Source organism: Sminthopsis crassicaudata, chromosome 5 (assembly GCF_048593235.1).
Source record: "Sminthopsis crassicaudata isolate SCR6 chromosome 5, ASM4859323v1, whole genome shotgun sequence".
NCBI lineage: Eukaryota > Metazoa > Chordata > Mammalia > Dasyuromorphia > Dasyuridae > Sminthopsis > Sminthopsis crassicaudata.
Window position 1 is genome coordinate 129,677,264 of NC_133621.1, and position 17,989 is coordinate 129,695,252.

General features: G+C 32.2%; 1 protein-coding gene across 1 annotated transcript in view; it reads right to left on the minus strand.

The window, feature by feature from the left end:
• The window catches only part of MET (MET proto-oncogene, receptor tyrosine kinase), a 155,099-nt gene that overhangs the window by 43,867 nt on the left and 93,243 nt on the right, over positions 1-17,989 (minus strand). The window contains exons 4-10 of the mRNA XM_074268218.1: positions 16,314-16,445; positions 15,462-15,635; positions 5,924-6,084; positions 3,851-3,953; positions 3,577-3,713; positions 2,461-2,622; positions 1,525-1,624 (exon numbers count right to left, since the gene is read on the minus strand). Of these exons, the coding sequence (XP_074124319.1) occupies positions 1,525-1,624; positions 2,461-2,622; positions 3,577-3,713; positions 3,851-3,953; positions 5,924-6,084; positions 15,462-15,635; positions 16,314-16,445 (969 nt within the window). The remainder of the gene's footprint in view (positions 1-1,524; positions 1,625-2,460; positions 2,623-3,576; positions 3,714-3,850; positions 3,954-5,923; positions 6,085-15,461; positions 15,636-16,313; positions 16,446-17,989) is intronic.

The window sequence follows — 17,989 nt, forward strand, 5'->3', positions numbered from 1 at the left end:
CAGATACAACAAAGCTAAGAATTTTCATCTCTCAATGACATTCTTATCTTTCTTTTTGATGGGCAGTTTCCTATGAAACCAGAGTACTCTTTGTTTAGGTAAAATGATAGGTCATGAAAAAGAGGGAAAATTTGTCATTAATTAATAAACTAGACCATAGTCTTACTTAGTTATAATTTTCTTGTCTTCTACATAAAATTACATGGATTCTATAATACATACATGAATGCATAAAGATAGATTTTTATTTGTTATTGGAAATTCATCATTTTTCTATTCTAATATGAAATACAAATGTCCTTTAAGTTAATAGTAGTAATATTCAGAACTCTGTGACTATATGTTGGAATCATTTTCAGGGTTCTTTACCTCACTTATTTGCTCATTTGACATAGCACAGCCTCTCAGGAGTATGATAAAAATCTAATAATACTTTAGAGGTGATGCAATGTGACTGATTGAGAAGGTCAAGAGAAATCTCATTTGAGATGACCTTATTGTTTTGTAATGCAACTTGACATATTTAGCACAAAATTGGTTTCAGTAATTGAAGAATATGATGGTTTTAGTCCTCAAAAGATGCTGGGATAGAAAAATCTAAGAAAAAAGTGCTGTAATTCAATCTATGGTCTGCTCAATTAAGATACAACTAAAAAGGCATACTCTTCAACTTTCATTTCAAATTTACTGTGAAAGTTGTGGCAGGAATTATAACATGAAAATTCCTAAAATCAGCACTAACTAACACTACTGAAATCCTAACAGAAATTTAATTGATTTACTGTTCCATATAGGATGAAGTAGACAAAGAATTGACTACAAAAACACAACTGGCTACAATACAAATAATAAGTCAATAACTTTTAGGAGGGCATCACATTTGGTCATTTTATTTTTGCATGCTCCTGTAAATAAAATAAGATAGATGTTCTTCAGGATTAGGCCATCTTAAAATATTAAGAAGGCTGAAATATAGGGCAGGTAGAGAGGTCAAGGAAAAAAATGTGTCTGCTCCACAACAAGAATTAATTAATTAAATTGTGATGAGATCAGGGTAACGTCATGGCATTTGTTGGAGAAAAAGGGACATTTTTACCTAATACTTAGAGAGAGAATTAGAGTGAAGCAGAAAGAGAAGGAAGAGGTAGGAGAGGAGAAAAAGAAGAAAAGAAAGGGGAAAATAATTGTAATTTTCTTTGACTTTCACATTTTCTTTTGTTAACTGTCTTTCAAAAAATATGACATAGGGTTAAAATGATCATTTATGTTCAAAGATTGGGAGTTAAAAAAAAAACCCCAAAAAACCAAAAAACAAAATTTAAGCTATGCAATGATTTGCATTACCAATTTATAATTCTGCTTTAGTAAAACATTGCCAACTAATTATAAAAAACATATAATGTTGTAAAATATTTTAAAGGCAAAATCTGAAGTTCTTATGCTAATTGAAAACCAGCCAGGTTGGTTTAAAAAGAAAAAGCAGAGTAAGATTTCAGTACATCATGCAGCACTAAAGGTACTCACCACTGTGAAGTTCCTTCCTACTTCAGGGACATTTATTACCATCTTGGGCACACTAGCAGAATTCAGGTTTTTTCCAAAACCTGTTATTGTGCTTCCTCCACTAGTAAAAATAAAACAGGAAAGTGATAATATTAAGGAAAATTACAGCATCTTTTTTATTATTGTTTAATGAGCTTAGAGGCAAATTCATATAGATTATGATTTAAAGTCAAAATAATTACAAAATCAGTCTAATTAAAAGATTAAAGATGTTCCATGGAAATAACTTTCTTAGCTTCTTGAAAATGTATGCATAGATGTGTATATATTTAAAGTTAAAACTCACAAATTTAAGAATCATATATTCTTTCTGATTTGCTAGACAATATGAATTATTTTTGAAAATAAGTTGGATTTCAGCTTTTAAAGAAAACTTTTAAAAATAGCTTTCAGGCATTTGCATGATAGAGAATTAAAATAAATCCGCTTTTCATTGTTATTTGACTTATAGAGCTGGAGAGTTGCACAAGAAATGAGCTAGATTGATTTGGTTCAATGAGCTGCTGATTCAAATGGAAGCTGGCCTGCGTAAAAGCTGTGTTCAGGACAGGCAGGGTGAGTATATGTTGAAAGGTGGAAAAATGAATGTGGTTCCACATTAGTGTATAAGTAAAATTATTGTGAAGAAATTCAGATAATACATGTGTATCGGTAGGTATACATTATGTGTATATAAATATTCCATTCCTCTGTTAATCTGCTTTGTTGAAATCAATGGAAACATTTGATGGAGTAGGTGGAAATGGTGCTCAGAAACTGAAGGAAATCCTTTTAAATATTGAAGGCCATCTGCAAAATAAATGTAGTAGCAACAAAGACAGAGATAAAATTTCAGTTTCTCTTGATTATTCTATAGCAGTCTCATGTCATTATTTTTCCACATTTACTTTTACTTACCTAAGAAAAGATTTGGTTGGATGGATTTCATGAACAATAGGGTCCTCTTTGTATGTAAAACTGTAGGCTTCTCGATTGGCTAAGTCGATTTTCATTTTAATGGGGTACTCACTTGGAATGGTTTGTGCAGGAGTATAACATTCTAGAAGACTATGAGACACACTGGACAAAAAATTAAGGGGATGGATATTTATCATTAAAGAGAACAAATACTTTTACATACAACGTTCTCAAATTATATGAATAAAGGTGAATATTATCCATAGTCAATGGTTTTTGAAAGGTAATTTCTCATCTGGCTAATAATACTGAACATCTATATAATACCTTAAGCTTTACAAAGTACTTCACGCACATTATATCATTTAATGGTCATAAAAAGCAAGAAACTAGCTTCTTCATTTCACAGATGAAGAAACAGAGGTTTAGAGAAGAATCTTTATAGCACCGGACATGGTCACAGTACTATTAAGTGTCAGACGCAGGATATGAATGTAGGGCTGTTATGATTCCAAGTCTATTACTTTTTCCAGTGTATACTGCTACCTCTTATGGTATTTAGGAAGGACCTCCTCATTCTAAGCTTATCATGGTTCAGTGGAATCAAAATTTGGCAATATGGTATGTATAACTGTTAGCCTATTTTTCTTGCAATATTAGTATCTTAAGCCCTTTAATCATTCATATCTTTTCTATATTTAATTAATAGAACTATTATAATTTTGATGAGCAGAAATAACTTCTTATACTCCACCTCCCTCTTTTTTTCTTTCTGTGATCTAGGATTATTAGTTATAAATCTGAAGGGAATGGTTATTCCTATTTACATAGTTATTGGTTTTCACAGTTTTATAGATGATTATGCAATCCTCATATTAATGACAAAAAATTGAAAGTAAAAGATAAGGGGAAATAAATAAAATTAGTACTAAAGGTAGAAAGATAAATAGAGGGAAACATATAGAGAGAATAATTTACTTACTATAAAAGCAAACAGTTTTTAAGACCAATTTCCTGCACAAATTTTATTGCTTTTTGACAATTGCTCAATATTCAAATTCAGGGACAAATTAATTTGATTAAATAAATAAAATAATTAAAATATATTTACAACACCTTTTTAAAATACATGGCTTTCCACCGATTGAAATACGTCTAGAATTTCCACTGTTTAGGTATTTCCCAGTTAAAGTAAGTAATGTACCACCAGCCTTGGGACCATAGCTTGGAGAAATATTTGTTATTACAGGATCCTGAATGTGAAACATAACAAAAATTAAAACAATATACTTATTAATTTTAGATGACTAATGATTAACAGAAGCAAAACTGTTTCATTAGCAATAGATCTGATTATTCATTTTCTGAAAAGAGTAATATTTAGCCTTACCACATAAGAGAAGGAATTAAATTTTGTTGCTTCTCGACCATTTGAAATAGTGATGGATACATTGAAATGCAGGTTCATAGTAGGACCAACAGTACATTTCAACCTTTAAAAAAGAAAATTTAAGATATTTCATAGGGCAGGTATTTTCTAGCTTCTGTTTTCAAAATATTAACTCCATATTATGAAGCCTCTAATCTGAGCATATTTAATTATATCTTGGCATTGTATACAAAAAGCAGAAATCATGAAAATCTAATTCTTTAACATTATTGCAATATAAAAATAATAAGATCTTAAATACTGGACAAATAAAATAATATACAGATAGCTTAATTTATGTCAAACTCATAAAAGCTTATTTCATATCAAAATTATTCAAATTCATAATTCAGATGCAGATTGAGATATTTATCTCTGTACTGCTTAGAAAGATAGAGGATTTAAAAAATTTATTATAGCTTTTTATTTACAAGATATATGCACAGGTAATTTTTCAGCATTGACATTTGCAAAACCTTCTGTTCCAATTTTTCCCCTCCTCCCCCACCCCCTCCCCCAGATGGCAGGTAGGCCAATACATGTTAAATATCTTAAAGTATATATAAAATACAATATATGTATACATAGAGGATTTTTTTTAATCACCAAAATTGCAAAGGTAGTATTTTTATCTAAGAAGAGATTAAAAAAAAAAGAACTTTGACATGCTCTATTTTCATATAAGCAATAGTTTAATTATAAATGATATCTATGTATTTATTCAATCAGATTGGGTATAGCTTTTTCTTGACAACACTGCTGACAGTTTACATTACTGCACTTGATAAAAATTAAATTATAATGTACTTAATACACAATTATCCTGAATTATTCACAATATTTCTGAGGAAGTAGGTTTCAAAGTTTTATAAAAACAACAGTATAGTGATATATATATATATATATATATATATATATATATAGCACCTGTCTCACAAATTGCCAGAATAAAATGAGATAATGTATGTAAAGTGTTTTGCTTAAAATACAATATATGTATGAGCTATTTTTATTATTATTATTATATCTGACATTTACATTGTATTTCAAGGGTTATAAAGAGTTTTACATATTATTTCATTTGATTTTCACACAGCTGTTCAAACATTATAAACAATTGACTTCTCTGTTATAATGTCATAGAAAATTATAATGTAATGATAAACATAAATCCTATTTCTAAATTAGCGTAAGAAGTATTTAATAAGGGTTTCACAGAGAATTTGTTTTTCTGAGACAAGGAATTTAAATACATAAAATGTCATACTTAATGTCTTAATCTCAGTAATATGGATAATTTAGTCTTTTACTTTTCCTTGGAACTAATTTTGTTAAGTTTTCAAGTTATAGGGCTTAATTGGCAATCTGCCAAATTGGAGTTTTAGCCAGATGTCCCCACCTTTTTTGGAGGTTTCATTGTATTAATTTACAAGTTCTAGGGTTCTTGATGTATTATGGGATGCATAGTTTATGGAATGTTCTGGATTTAATCTGAGCTGCCAATGTAATACACTCATGGAACTACCTTTTTTTTTTTTCCTGCTTAGATAATCAGTTGCCCAGGGTCACACAGTTTAGTGCCAGATTCTAAGGCTGAATTTGAACTCAGGTCCCCCTAATCCCAAGATTGGTGCTCTTTTATTGTGCCATCTTGTAACTAATAGAACTAATTTTTATAGTTTCAAAGGAAGAAACTTAGAAAAGGACAGGTTTCATCTTCAAAAAAATAAAAAAAAAGAGTATAGTGATATGAGAGATGATTACTATAATTTTTAAAAATTTCCTTTAGGAAAATTCCTTTGAAATCCTTAATAAATTCTTCCAAAGGTCAACTCACCCTACTTGAACATTACTTTTTCAAATCAACCTGAAATATCAATGGAGAATGGTCATGTTAATATTTAAAACCATTGTAAAGTACTGGATTCTTTTTTTACTTTTATACTAAATAGACAATTTTTTCAAGTCTTCAACTGAAAACAAAGATTCTCTTTACAAGAATATATACATAGGAAATCATTTTAGTGATCTTACTTATTTGTAGTGCTCTCACTTGTATTCAGTATGCAGCTCTCATCTCCAATGAAAACTTTGGTTTTTCTAAAATCAAATTTATTATTTTTTCTTAATCCAAAATCCCAGCCACACACGGTCAATGTTGTGCCTCCCTCTAGGGGTGCACTAGTTGGGAGAATCTGCAAAGTAGAAAAAAAAGTTTCATTCAAAACTAAAAATATAGCTTTCAACTATGTGATGATCATTCAAGGTTGCACATTTGTGACTAGGATTTTTTGACTAATGTGCACATTTCCTTTCAACATTAAAAAAAAAAACAGGGGAAGGGGAGCAAAATGACAATAGACAAATATACAAAGTCTTTTCCTTATTTCAAGGAAAGTAATGAAAGTATTACTGGTTCCATTTTAGATGAGTCAACTGATATTCAGAGAGTCTAATCAAAATGCATGATGTCTATAGGGAGATTGACCACAAATATTCTGAGGCTAAGTACATGCTTTCCCCACTTTCCTGTGCTCTCTAGATCAGAGGCATCAATCAGTTGGCAGGCCTGCCAAATCAGATTAAAATGTAACTGGGAAGTATTTAACAAAAATAAATAAAAATACAAAGTAGAACATATATAACATGTGGTCCTTGATGGACTTGTTTCTATTTGAGTTTGACGATGACTGCTCTAGATACTTTCCATTAAACCGCTATATTTGGAATATAATTTCCATTAAAGGCAAAATGATTTTAAATTCCAAAGCACCTGAAAGAAATAACATAATATTCTGATATACTTATGGATGGACCATCTGAAGTCATCAAAGTTCATTGGGCAAGACAAAGTCAAAGTGACCGGTAATTGCCCAGGATGCAGTGGAGGATTTTGGGCTCTTCAATGTACGACCAAATTCTGAGTCCTCTTTGAGAATGAAGGACAGAAAACAAGAAGTAGGATCCATAGAGTAACACTAAAATAAAATAAATTTGTGGAGCCTTTTGGAGAAGACTAGATTATAGAATTTCAGACTGTTTCATCCCAACTGGACCAGCCAACAAGTCTGTGAAGTATCTTCCAAATAGTTATGGTGAGAGCTAGACTTAATGGCATTATCTCAACCACTGATATATAATTCACACAAGTATAGGTTAATATATGTACTTTTGTATTTATTATTTATAAAGTTCAATTCAGTTCAAGCCTCATTTATAAAGAGCTTACTACAGGCAAGGCTTGTGTTAGGCAGGTATGAAAAGCTAAAAAATGACAACTTTTATCCCCAACTGTCCTTACAATTCAGTAAGGGAAAACATGATATGCAAGGGGATGTATTTGACATTATATGTTTGGATTATATATTCAATTAACTAATCAATCAAGAAGCATAGTATTTAATATATGCCAGGTACTTCTGATATAAAAATAAGACTAAAACAATTTCTGCCCTCAAGGTGTTTACATTTTAATGGAAAAAATAACATGTGCATCTATAGAGGAAGTAGTATGGAGCCAGGAAAGAAAGATCAACTTGGAGTTGCAGGTCCTGAGTTAGAATTCCCTACAGCGAGGTGGCAGAGTGGACAGAGTACCAGACCTGGAGACAAGAAAACTCATCTTCCTCATTTCAAAACAAGCTTTAGCTGCTTACTAGTTGCGAGACCCTGACAAGCCATTTCACTATTTGCCTCAGTTTCTACATCTGTAAAATGAGCTATAGAAGGAAATAGCGAAACACTTCAATATCTCTGCTAAGAAAATCCTAAATGAGATCCCAAAGAATTGATTGAAACAAATGACTGAATGACTGAAAAATAACTGCACAACAATAGCTGTGCTATTTTAGGTAAATCTTTTAACCTCTCTAACTCCTCTTTTGCTTCTTTATCTGTAAAACAGGGAGGGAAGAAGAGTGAAATAGATAAGTGATCTCTCCCAGTTCTCTTTCTGTAATCCTATAATTCCATGATAAGTTTATAATAAAATGTAACATTTATATAGCAATTACTATATATCAAGCTAAAGTGCTAAGCATTTAAAAATTATTATTTCATTTGATCTTCACAACCTTGAGAGGTAATTAATTATATAATAATTATATTACTTATAGATACCCTATAAATATTAAAATCTAACATTGTTTTGCCTTTATAAAGATTTTTTTACTATATCAAATTATATAATTTATAATGATTATATATAATAATAATAAATAATAATAATATTCCCATTTTCAGCTGAGGAAACTGATTTGAATTCAGTAGTTTCTGACTCTAGGACCAGTGTTCTCTCTGTTGTACTACCTGGTTGTCCCAACAAAAAAAAGGTAATGAATGGGAGGTGGAAGGGGTAGCAAAATATCATCTGAGTTTCAAGTAGAAATGGAATGAATTTTAGAGTAAACTAGAGATCCTAAGAGGCACCAGTGGCTTAGGGGACAGTCACTGCATTAGGAATGGTGATAGGAGATAAAGGATTGTGGATTGCTGTCAACTACACTAACCTTCAGTGCATTGCTAAAACCTAGCTTTCCTAACATCTTTCACTGAGTTGCTGCTGTGTAGGGGAGAATCATTGCTTTCTGTGAGACATGAAGAAAGGTGGCGATCATTTGAAAATGATCTTTGTAATTTTCTCTTACTGCCTTGTTATTCTGTTTAATCAAGTGTCTTTACTTTGAATTCATGGTCATTTGTTTTGGTTTGTTAAGGTAAGTATCAGCAGGAAGCTGTGAGCTATGAGAGCAAATATCCCAATACCTAAGACCTAGATGAAGATAAGAAAGGGGTCACTTAGAGGAACCTCAGATGGTGCAAAAACATACATGTGTCTAAATGAAAAAGTGATGGGGCAAAAGGAGAGGAATTCAACAAGTAGGGGGGATGATGACCAAGAAAGATTTCTTAGGGAATTTTATAGAGAAAGGGGCAAGAGGATGGTCTATTCCAGGCATGGAAGATATAATGATCAAAGGCAAAGAGACAGAAGAGGGAAAGATACAGATAGTTAACTAGGTTAAAGGAATTTTAGTCCTTGGTAAATATTCAAATCTGTTTATCTTTCTCAAGATCTTATAATTCTCAAGTTATAGCTTTCCTTCTAAGAGTAGTAACAAAAATACTTTTAGGAATTTAAAAAATAGTAAATGCAAGTACTGAATAAATGTCAAATAGCAGTAAGATTGTAAGTTTTCTCCAAAGCTCATCTTCCATTAAAAAAATTAAAATGTTAAAATTTTCACTGAACAATAATACTTATACTTTATTCTTATCTATTTGAGAGTGAATATCCATAATACCCCAAAAATCAATGTTCATTTTTTTCTTTTTCTTTTTGTTCTGGTGAAAGCAAACCTTAATTCTATTGATGAAACTAGCAACTCTGAAATTAGAGAGCACTCAAGCAATTTTGAAACTTATAGAAAAACTTCTTTGGCTAAATCTAAAATTAAACAATAAAAACAACAAACCCCTTCTACTTTCAAGTCAAAAATAAGCTTGTCAATAGCCTTGTGACAATCTAAAAAGGAAATGCTCTTTTGGGGGGATATATTGTAAATTGTGTTGTAAAATATAACAATGGTGGGAAAAGTATAGCTCCACTCCAGAGGTCATACACAAAACAGTAAAGGTATTTGCTTGGCAAAAGTAAAAAAGCTATTCCTTTGTGATTTATATGTGCTCTTAACAAAATTCAAATTTTCAAACACCCCAAACCTCCCAAGTAAATAATTGCAAACTAAAGTCTTAACTTCTACTTGTTACCTACCCCTTTAAGGTCTTAGCTTAATGCTTTAGTAATTGCTATTTTATCCATAAAATCCATTACACAGTTATTCTTTTTTAAATGAAAAATTACCTCTTCCATCACAGGCGAGTGAAAATTGCTACAGAAATCCGTTTATTATTTTGTTAGAAATCCAGTAGGAGAGAACAAGACATCCAAGCCTCACAGGGCTCTATTCAGCCTGAGGCAGTCACTGTAGCTGCTATTCCCCATTCTAATGAAGGTTTTTTCCTTTACTGAAAACAGCTGCCAAAAGTCTATTTTGGTTGTTGTTGCTGCTGCTGCTGCCTATTTTTTTTTTTCTTTCCTCCTATACCTGAAATGGAATCTAGCTACCCCTCTATTCTGCAAGTACTATGTAAGGTAAAAAAAGAAGTTTGGGGATCATGGAAGAGAAGGAGTCTTGATCATCAGAAGTACTGTTAGATATTGCATACCCTAAAGATACTATACAAACCCTACTTAACCAAGATTCAGTAGATAGAATGGTAGACCTGAAGTCAAGAAGTTCTGGGGTTCAAATTTGGCCTCAGACAATTAGTAGCTGTGTGAACCTAGACAAGTTACTTAGCCTCTCTTTATCTCAGTTTTCTCAACTCTAAAATGGGGATAAGAGTTATGTCACAGAGTTGTTGTGAAATATCTGTAAATATCTTGAGAACTTCTATAAATTGATGAAGAATGAAATGTACAGAACCAGGGAAACAATATAAATAACAACCACCACATTGTAAAGACAAATAATTTGAAAGCTATAAGAATTATTATCAATACAATGATTATACATGATTCCAGGAGACCAATGATTAAAACCTCCTGATATTTTTTAATAGTTATAGGTTTTAATTTTAGGGAATAAAATGAGAATTCATATATGCAGGATTAGAATATAATCATACACAGCTAATGAAAAACTTGTTTTGCCCATGCGTATTTTCTATAAAGATTTTGTTTTTCTTCTTTCTCCCTCTTTCCCTCCCCCATTCTCTCTGTATCTGTTTCTGTCTCTGTGTGTATATGTGTCTGTCTGTCTTTCTCATTCTCTCTCTGTCTCTGTCTCTCTCACATGGGAGGGATAGAAAATAGATTTCTCTTCATTACTTTTTAAAAAAAACAGATGGGGTGATGATATAGAGTTGTGAAATGTTGCATGCACTTTCAGTTGCATGCACTTCACCTTTCAGGTGAAGTCATTGTATTGTTAGTATTGGGTAATTGTTTTAGTTATTTATTACAGAAATTTATTGTATAGTGAGTGTAATATATAAATGTTTGTAATATAAAAATGAAAACACAAACAAAACTTTTTTTTAAAAGTTTGACATGTTCCCCCTCCAAGCAATTAAATGGGCATTTCCTTGAATCTTTGTTTTTTGGAGGGAATGAGGAAATGGTGGGTAACTTCGGAATGAAAGCTAAAGAAAGGAATGGTAGTGGTCTATGGATCCAAGAATATGTAAAGTAGTTTGGTAATGATAATTTCCCTGGGGATGAGGGAGGAAGATGTAAAATCATTCTTTATGCTGGGATTGGTTACCTAATAAGAAGTTTTATAGGCTTGATCCTCCATCTCTTAAGAGAGAAATGACAAAGATATAATAGATCTCTACTTTCCTTTTTCATATATAAAAATGGCAGCACTCATGTTAAAATAATACATTTAAATCACAGTTCAGCTTATTAAAATGAGTTAAATAAATACACATATGCATATATATATGTATTGGCAGGGTCATTAGGAGAATACAACTACCCCCTCTCTTTTGGATGGAAATGGTCACATATGTTGCATATTTATAAATACTAAATGTTTCACTTGAATAGTTCATCCTTTTACCAGCTTGTTATCTTCAAATTTTCTAATCAATTAAGGAGCAGTTTTGATTGTCTCCCTGGAATTGAGTTCAATCCTATAAGATATGCTAAATTTTTTTCTTAATATCTATATAGAATATATTGGAAAATGATCATTTTTAAAAGCCTCTCCTATATGGTCTTTAAATTTGAAATCAGATAAAGTGCTTCAAACAATAAGTTAATTGACTTGCATTCCTGAAACTCTCCTATGTGGAATTGTAAAAGATTTTAGGGATTGAACTTTGTATATTCTGTAAAGCATCCTATCCTGTGTTTATTGGAGAGCTAAATTCAGTACATCAGTTGGATTTTAGGCACATGGACTTTAAGTAGATTAGAAAAAGATGAATAATCTGTTTTTTTTTTTTCAACAAGAATGTAAACGTCATGGTCTAGCAGAGCATGAAATCTCACTAACAACTATGAAGCAAAGGGATTTATATACTCAGCTGCATTATTTTTTCTTCCAACAGTCTTGAACCAAGCTTTACAAACCTGTGAATACTATAATTCAATCTTTTAGAAGATTCAAATATATCAGTAGTAGATTTATAGAAGATGCAAGAGGAGGGAATATGAAAATTCATTGTAGTGAAAGAAAATATATTTATATTTATATATGTTTATACAGACTTATTTTTAAATAAATAATCATATTTGTATTTAAACATTTATATAATGTTTATGATAAATATTACTCATATTTAGAACATAGAATAATACTGTGCTATCAAAAGAGCCTGGATAACTAAAAACCTTTGATTTCTTGCTCTTTGGAGCAGAAATACAATAGCAATGAAGGAAAGTGCACTTAGACATCACAGCTTTATAATTTATGAGCACCAGGGGATTAAAACAAATTTTATTAGCACTTCTAACACTATCTGGGTAAACTGGTTCCAAAGGAGCAGACATTTTAGTCACTTTATTCAATTTGACTCAAAAAAAGTTTAATTTATTTTTCCCACTCTAGTGTAGCCTTTATGACTGATGTTATGAGAAGCATACTTATAAGTCTTAAAATGTTTCATTTGCACAGGTCACCCTTTTGCCAACATACTTCCTTCAATTTAAAAATCACCTTGTCTAATTTTTAAATAAAGTAGAGGTGACAATTGAAAACACACACATCCATACCCACTCACCCACATACCCACATACACACCCATGGCTTTCACTGGCTGTCTGAGCTCAGATTTCTAGTGTTTCAAATTGCCACTTCTATTTACATACCCTAGTGTTCATAAAAAAGTAAAATTCTTTGTTACTGGGTAAGCACATTAAGTAAAGACAAAAGGGCATAAATACAGCAGGGTAGGGTTTTTTTTTGACTTTCTTTTAGTTTACTCATTGCCTTATCAAACTTGGTCTTAATATTTATATTACACCTAATAGAAAATGATTTGGTTAAATGAACAGTCATCCAGTACGAATCTTGCTTCAAACCATAGCTAAATGAAAACAGCCATGAGCCGTGATACCAGCTCTTGTTCTGACTTGTAAACTTTGTTTACTTATGGACTTGATCCAGACATAGAAACCTATAACTTTCTTTTTTCACAGGAGTTAGAGTGAGTGAACTCCAACTGTTCTATACTAAATGAATTTCCCAGGCAAAGAAAATACATACTCAATCTTGTTCAGGAAAGTGATAGTATTTTTTTTTTTTTTTTTTTTTTTTTTGCAGTGGGGAGTGACAGTGAGGTAAGTTTGGGGGTTTTATTTGTTTTTTTAGTAAATTTTCTCATGGACATGAACATAATATCAAAAAACATGATCAAAGAAGCAATGCAACATTTTGAGAATATGGTCATGATAGTAATAGTTCACTAACGTAAGTGGGTAAGCATACTTATTGCATCTTTACTCTTTACTCTTATTCTAAAAGTTGTTATGAAAGCTCTGTGATCATCACCAACAAAGTCTCTTCCATGTACCAGACTGAGAGCCGTTGTCAAGAAAATGGGCAAGAAATCTTATTTGCCCACAGAATTGTTAGTAAAACTCCAACTAATCTGTGGTCAGATAGGGAGGCTCTGGGCTTCTCTCTCTTTTGGTCCACAAGGTGACTAGGAATTTCTTTCACTATCAGTCATCTTAATGAATGTATGAACATTCCAACTCCTCCACAAGTTACTAGGAAAGGGTTCTCGTCTGGCAGCTGGGTGCACAAAGCTTCTGGTCACTTAGAAATGGGTCACAAGGAATCCAGGAAGTGGTGATTCAGGAACTAATAGAGTAGGTAGCCAAGTGGAGAGCAATAATGGGGTTCATTATGAGACTAGATCTTATACTCATTAGCCAAGATTTCTCAATAAACAAGATCAGCTCACTTAAGAATGATCTTGTGTCTTTTTTAAAAACTTAATTGAAAAAGATAATAGACATGAATTTCCTTACCTTCCTTCTTTGATATGACAAAATCTCTGTCTTCACTCATCCTCTCTCTCTTCCCTCTGGTTTCAGTAAAATACCTCTCTTTGACAGAGTTAAGTTTGCCCTTGATACCCTCTCCATTTGACTCTTGATGACTAACATAAAGTGCCTGGCTCATAGTAAGGATCTGTTGATGACTGGCGAATCTTGTTCTATCACCTTTTCCTACTCTCTCTTGCCTTGCTTTTTTTCTCAGTTCCTTCCTCTTAGTCTACAAATATGTTTAGGTCTCATTTTCCAAAATAAGAGCCCTTCCCTCAATCCTGATGGAGCTTTCCTTTTGTAAAAAAGAGTTAATAGTCCTTCCTTCCTTCCCTTAATGTTCCTCAACTTTGGCAACCTGGATTTTGCCCCTGTAATCCACTGAATTTTTTTCCTTCAAGGTCACCAGTGATTTCCCAAGTACTGCAAACTATATTTTTTCCCTTAATTATCATCCTTTTTGTTCCTTCTTCAGCATTTCACCAATTATCCATTGGATTGAATGATACTTTTCTATCCTTGCTTGCCTCTTTTGTCTTTGATTATTTCTTCTTGGTTCTCTTCACTGTTTCTTGCCTCTTAAGTTAGGAAATCTTACATTTCCAGTCTTTCTTGTAAACCTCTATCTGGACGTCCTATCTATACCTCATACTGAGCATGTTTAAAAACCACACTCATTGTGTTTCCTCCTCAAACCTGCACCTCATCCAAGATGCCTTATTTTTGATACTTCACTTCGTTTCCCTAGTTACCTCGGCTTGTCCCTATGCCCTTATCACTTTCTATTTTGTATATATACAGTTATGTGTGTATGTGTGTGTGTGTGTGGGTGTGTGTGTGTGTGTGTGTGTGTGTGTGTGTATGTGTGTGTATTCCAGTAGAATGTAAACTTCTTGGGAAGCGTTCATTTGTTTCTTTATATCTCCAGCACCTAATAGTACCAGGGACATAATATCTGCTTAACTTTTGTTTGTTGAGTTGATATATATCTCTTGCTTGCTTATTAATCTGTAAGCTCTTTGAGGGTAGAGATTGTGTAATGATTTGTCTTTTTATCCCTGAAATCTAGCACAATATGTATTCAATAAATGCTTATTATATTGAAACGAATTGCCAGACGGATAACACATGAAAGAATATGGTTGTTAATATTATATTATCCCTAGATAATGAGTGTCAGTTGAAATCCCAGGGTCAATGGTATTTCCCCCCAGACAATAGGATATAGACAAAAGGCTAAAATCAAATATACATATATATACATACATACATATATATATATATATATATATATATATATATATATATATATATATATATATATATATATATATATATATATATGCTTTGGTTGATAATCGTGGTTCATTGAATAAAACTGCTGGTTTTTTATTTTTCTTTTTTTAGTTTTTGTTCTTTACTATCATTAGGAAGATGATGGAAATGCTGGAATAGGGATTTGTAAAAAATTAAAACAAGAAACATTTGACAAACTTAAAACCTTACCTCATAAATAGTAGGCAGACAAATACCTTGGTTCCCTAGCTCAGTGACACATTCCTTAGATTTCACACATTGATTATGACACCAGGTACATTGCACAAAAGGAGGAGCTGAGAGACATTGGCTGCAGGACTTAAAATGGTCACAACCTAGACCATTCAATGGGATCTTAGTTATCTGTGGATAAAGATTAGGAAAATATTTCCAAATGTAATTTTTCACTGAAAAGAAACAAAATACATAGGAGATACATTACCATATATATTACTTTATAGTATCTATTATTACACCAGTTACATCAGATGGTTTAGTTTCTAAAATTACTAAAGATGATTAAGATATTATATACAATACATTCATTCTTATACTTTTGCTGTGGTATCTATGTGGTGAAAGGTAATGGTATTTTTAACTGGTTTCCTTGCAATGATATACTTGTTGTTTGATAATTATTTTGCTTTGCCTGCCATAATTTGAAACAACAAAAATTCAAACTACAGGAAGATGAATCATGACCCCCAGGAAATTCTAACATAAGCTCCAAATTTGTATTTCCTGGCTTTTGTAGGTTTGTACCACAATTTTGTTATTGAATTTTTAATATTCATTTGGTTTTTTTTCCTCACAGAGAATAGAAAGCAATAAAGAGAACATAAGTATATGTGACTCAAAGGCCTGTGTCAGATTCAGTCAGCTTGGTATAAGAAATGCAAATTGACTTCATTGATCTTTAGAATCCCCTTGAGAGAAGCTATCTGCACACAGATCCAAGAGAAAGTGGAACATTACAAATGACCAAAGGAACTTGTAAATATCTTTTTGCAAAGAACCTCAGCTAATAGGAAAAGATCTAACCTTCTTCCCTGTAATAACTAGTGTGAAGCCATCTGTATTTGGTGGACGATGAACAATCACTTCTGGGGAAACGGGATGGGAATCCAATTGAAAATTCACATGAGGGGTTGATTGTCCCCGAGAAACCACAACCTAAAAAAAAAAAAAAAGAAAGAAAACCTTGATATCAACAAATTCAATATAATTCTAGTGAAGTTTGATAATGGGATAAGAGAACACTTATATGAGAGGTTTAACATCTGAATAGTCTATCTTACTGTTTAGTCAATCTATTTTAAAAATTAATCCTCTGCCTCTGGGAAAGACTCAGACAATAGACAATTATTTATAAATTTTTAGGAGTTTCCTGAGGAGGAAATGCGTTTACTAGTGTAGAAAACATCATAGAAGATAGCATATAAATGGAAGATAAAAGACTCCTTTGCTTAGTTGCATAATCATAATTGTATCTATGAAGAAATTCTTATTTATTTCTCCCAGTTTCACAGAATCACAGAAAGAGAAGGAACCTCAAAGGGATCTAGTCTAATATATATATATATATATTTTGTAGATAACTTTTATTTTTATTCATTCATTCATTTACTTATTTATGTTTTTAATAGTACTTTATTTTTCCAAATACATACAAAATAGTTTTCAGCATTCACTTTTGCACTTTTGGAACACTTTTGGTTCCAAATTTTTCTCCCTCTCCTCCCCCTCATTCCTCCCCAAGATAGCAAGCAGTCTGATATAGATTAACAAGTGCAATTCTAAACATATTTCTGTATTTGTCTTGCTGAGCAAAAAATAAAAAGATTAAAAGAAAAAAAATCAAACAATACCAACAAAAAGGTGAAAATACTATATACTTTGATCTACATTCAGTTTTCATGCTTTTCTCTCTGTATGTGGATGGCAGTTTCCATCACAAATCTATTGGAAAGGCTTTGAATCACCTAATTGTTGAAAAAAAAACCAAGCTTATTATAGTTGATCATCACATAATCTTGTTGTTACTATGTACAATTTTCTCCTGGTCCTGCTCATTTCACTCAGTATCATATCAGTTCATGTAAGTCTTTCCAGGCTTTTCTGAAGTCAGCCTGCTCATCATTTCTTATAGAACAATCATATTGCATTATACTCACATACCATAACTTATTCAGTTATTTCCCAGATGATGGGCATCCATTCAGTTTCCAGTTCCTTTTCACTACACAAAGGGCTGCCACAAACATTTTTGCACATGTGGATCCTTTTCCCTTTTTTATAATCTTTTTGGGATACAATGTCAGTAGAGACACTGCTGGTCAAAAGGGGATGCAGAGTTTGATAACTCGTTGGGCATAGTTCCTATATTGCTCCCCAGATTGGTTGTGATGCCCTTGTTTCTTGGAATGGAGGTGAAGTAAATCCTTCCCATTTCATTCCCATTTTAAACAACTGTCTGGTTTCTGGCCCCAATCCCTTGGAGACAAATATCTCACGGTTTCAAATTGCTTTCCACCTTATTTTTTTTTTTTTAAATAGGGGACTTGTCCAAAGTCACACAGACAGTATTACTAGGAGGATCTGAACACATTTTCTTGGTCTTTGGTGTTGGCTGTCTGGCCACATAGCTTGTTTGTGGTTTTTGCCAATTCACTACCACTGGACCTCAGTTTATTCAAACAAAATGAAGAGGTTGTCTT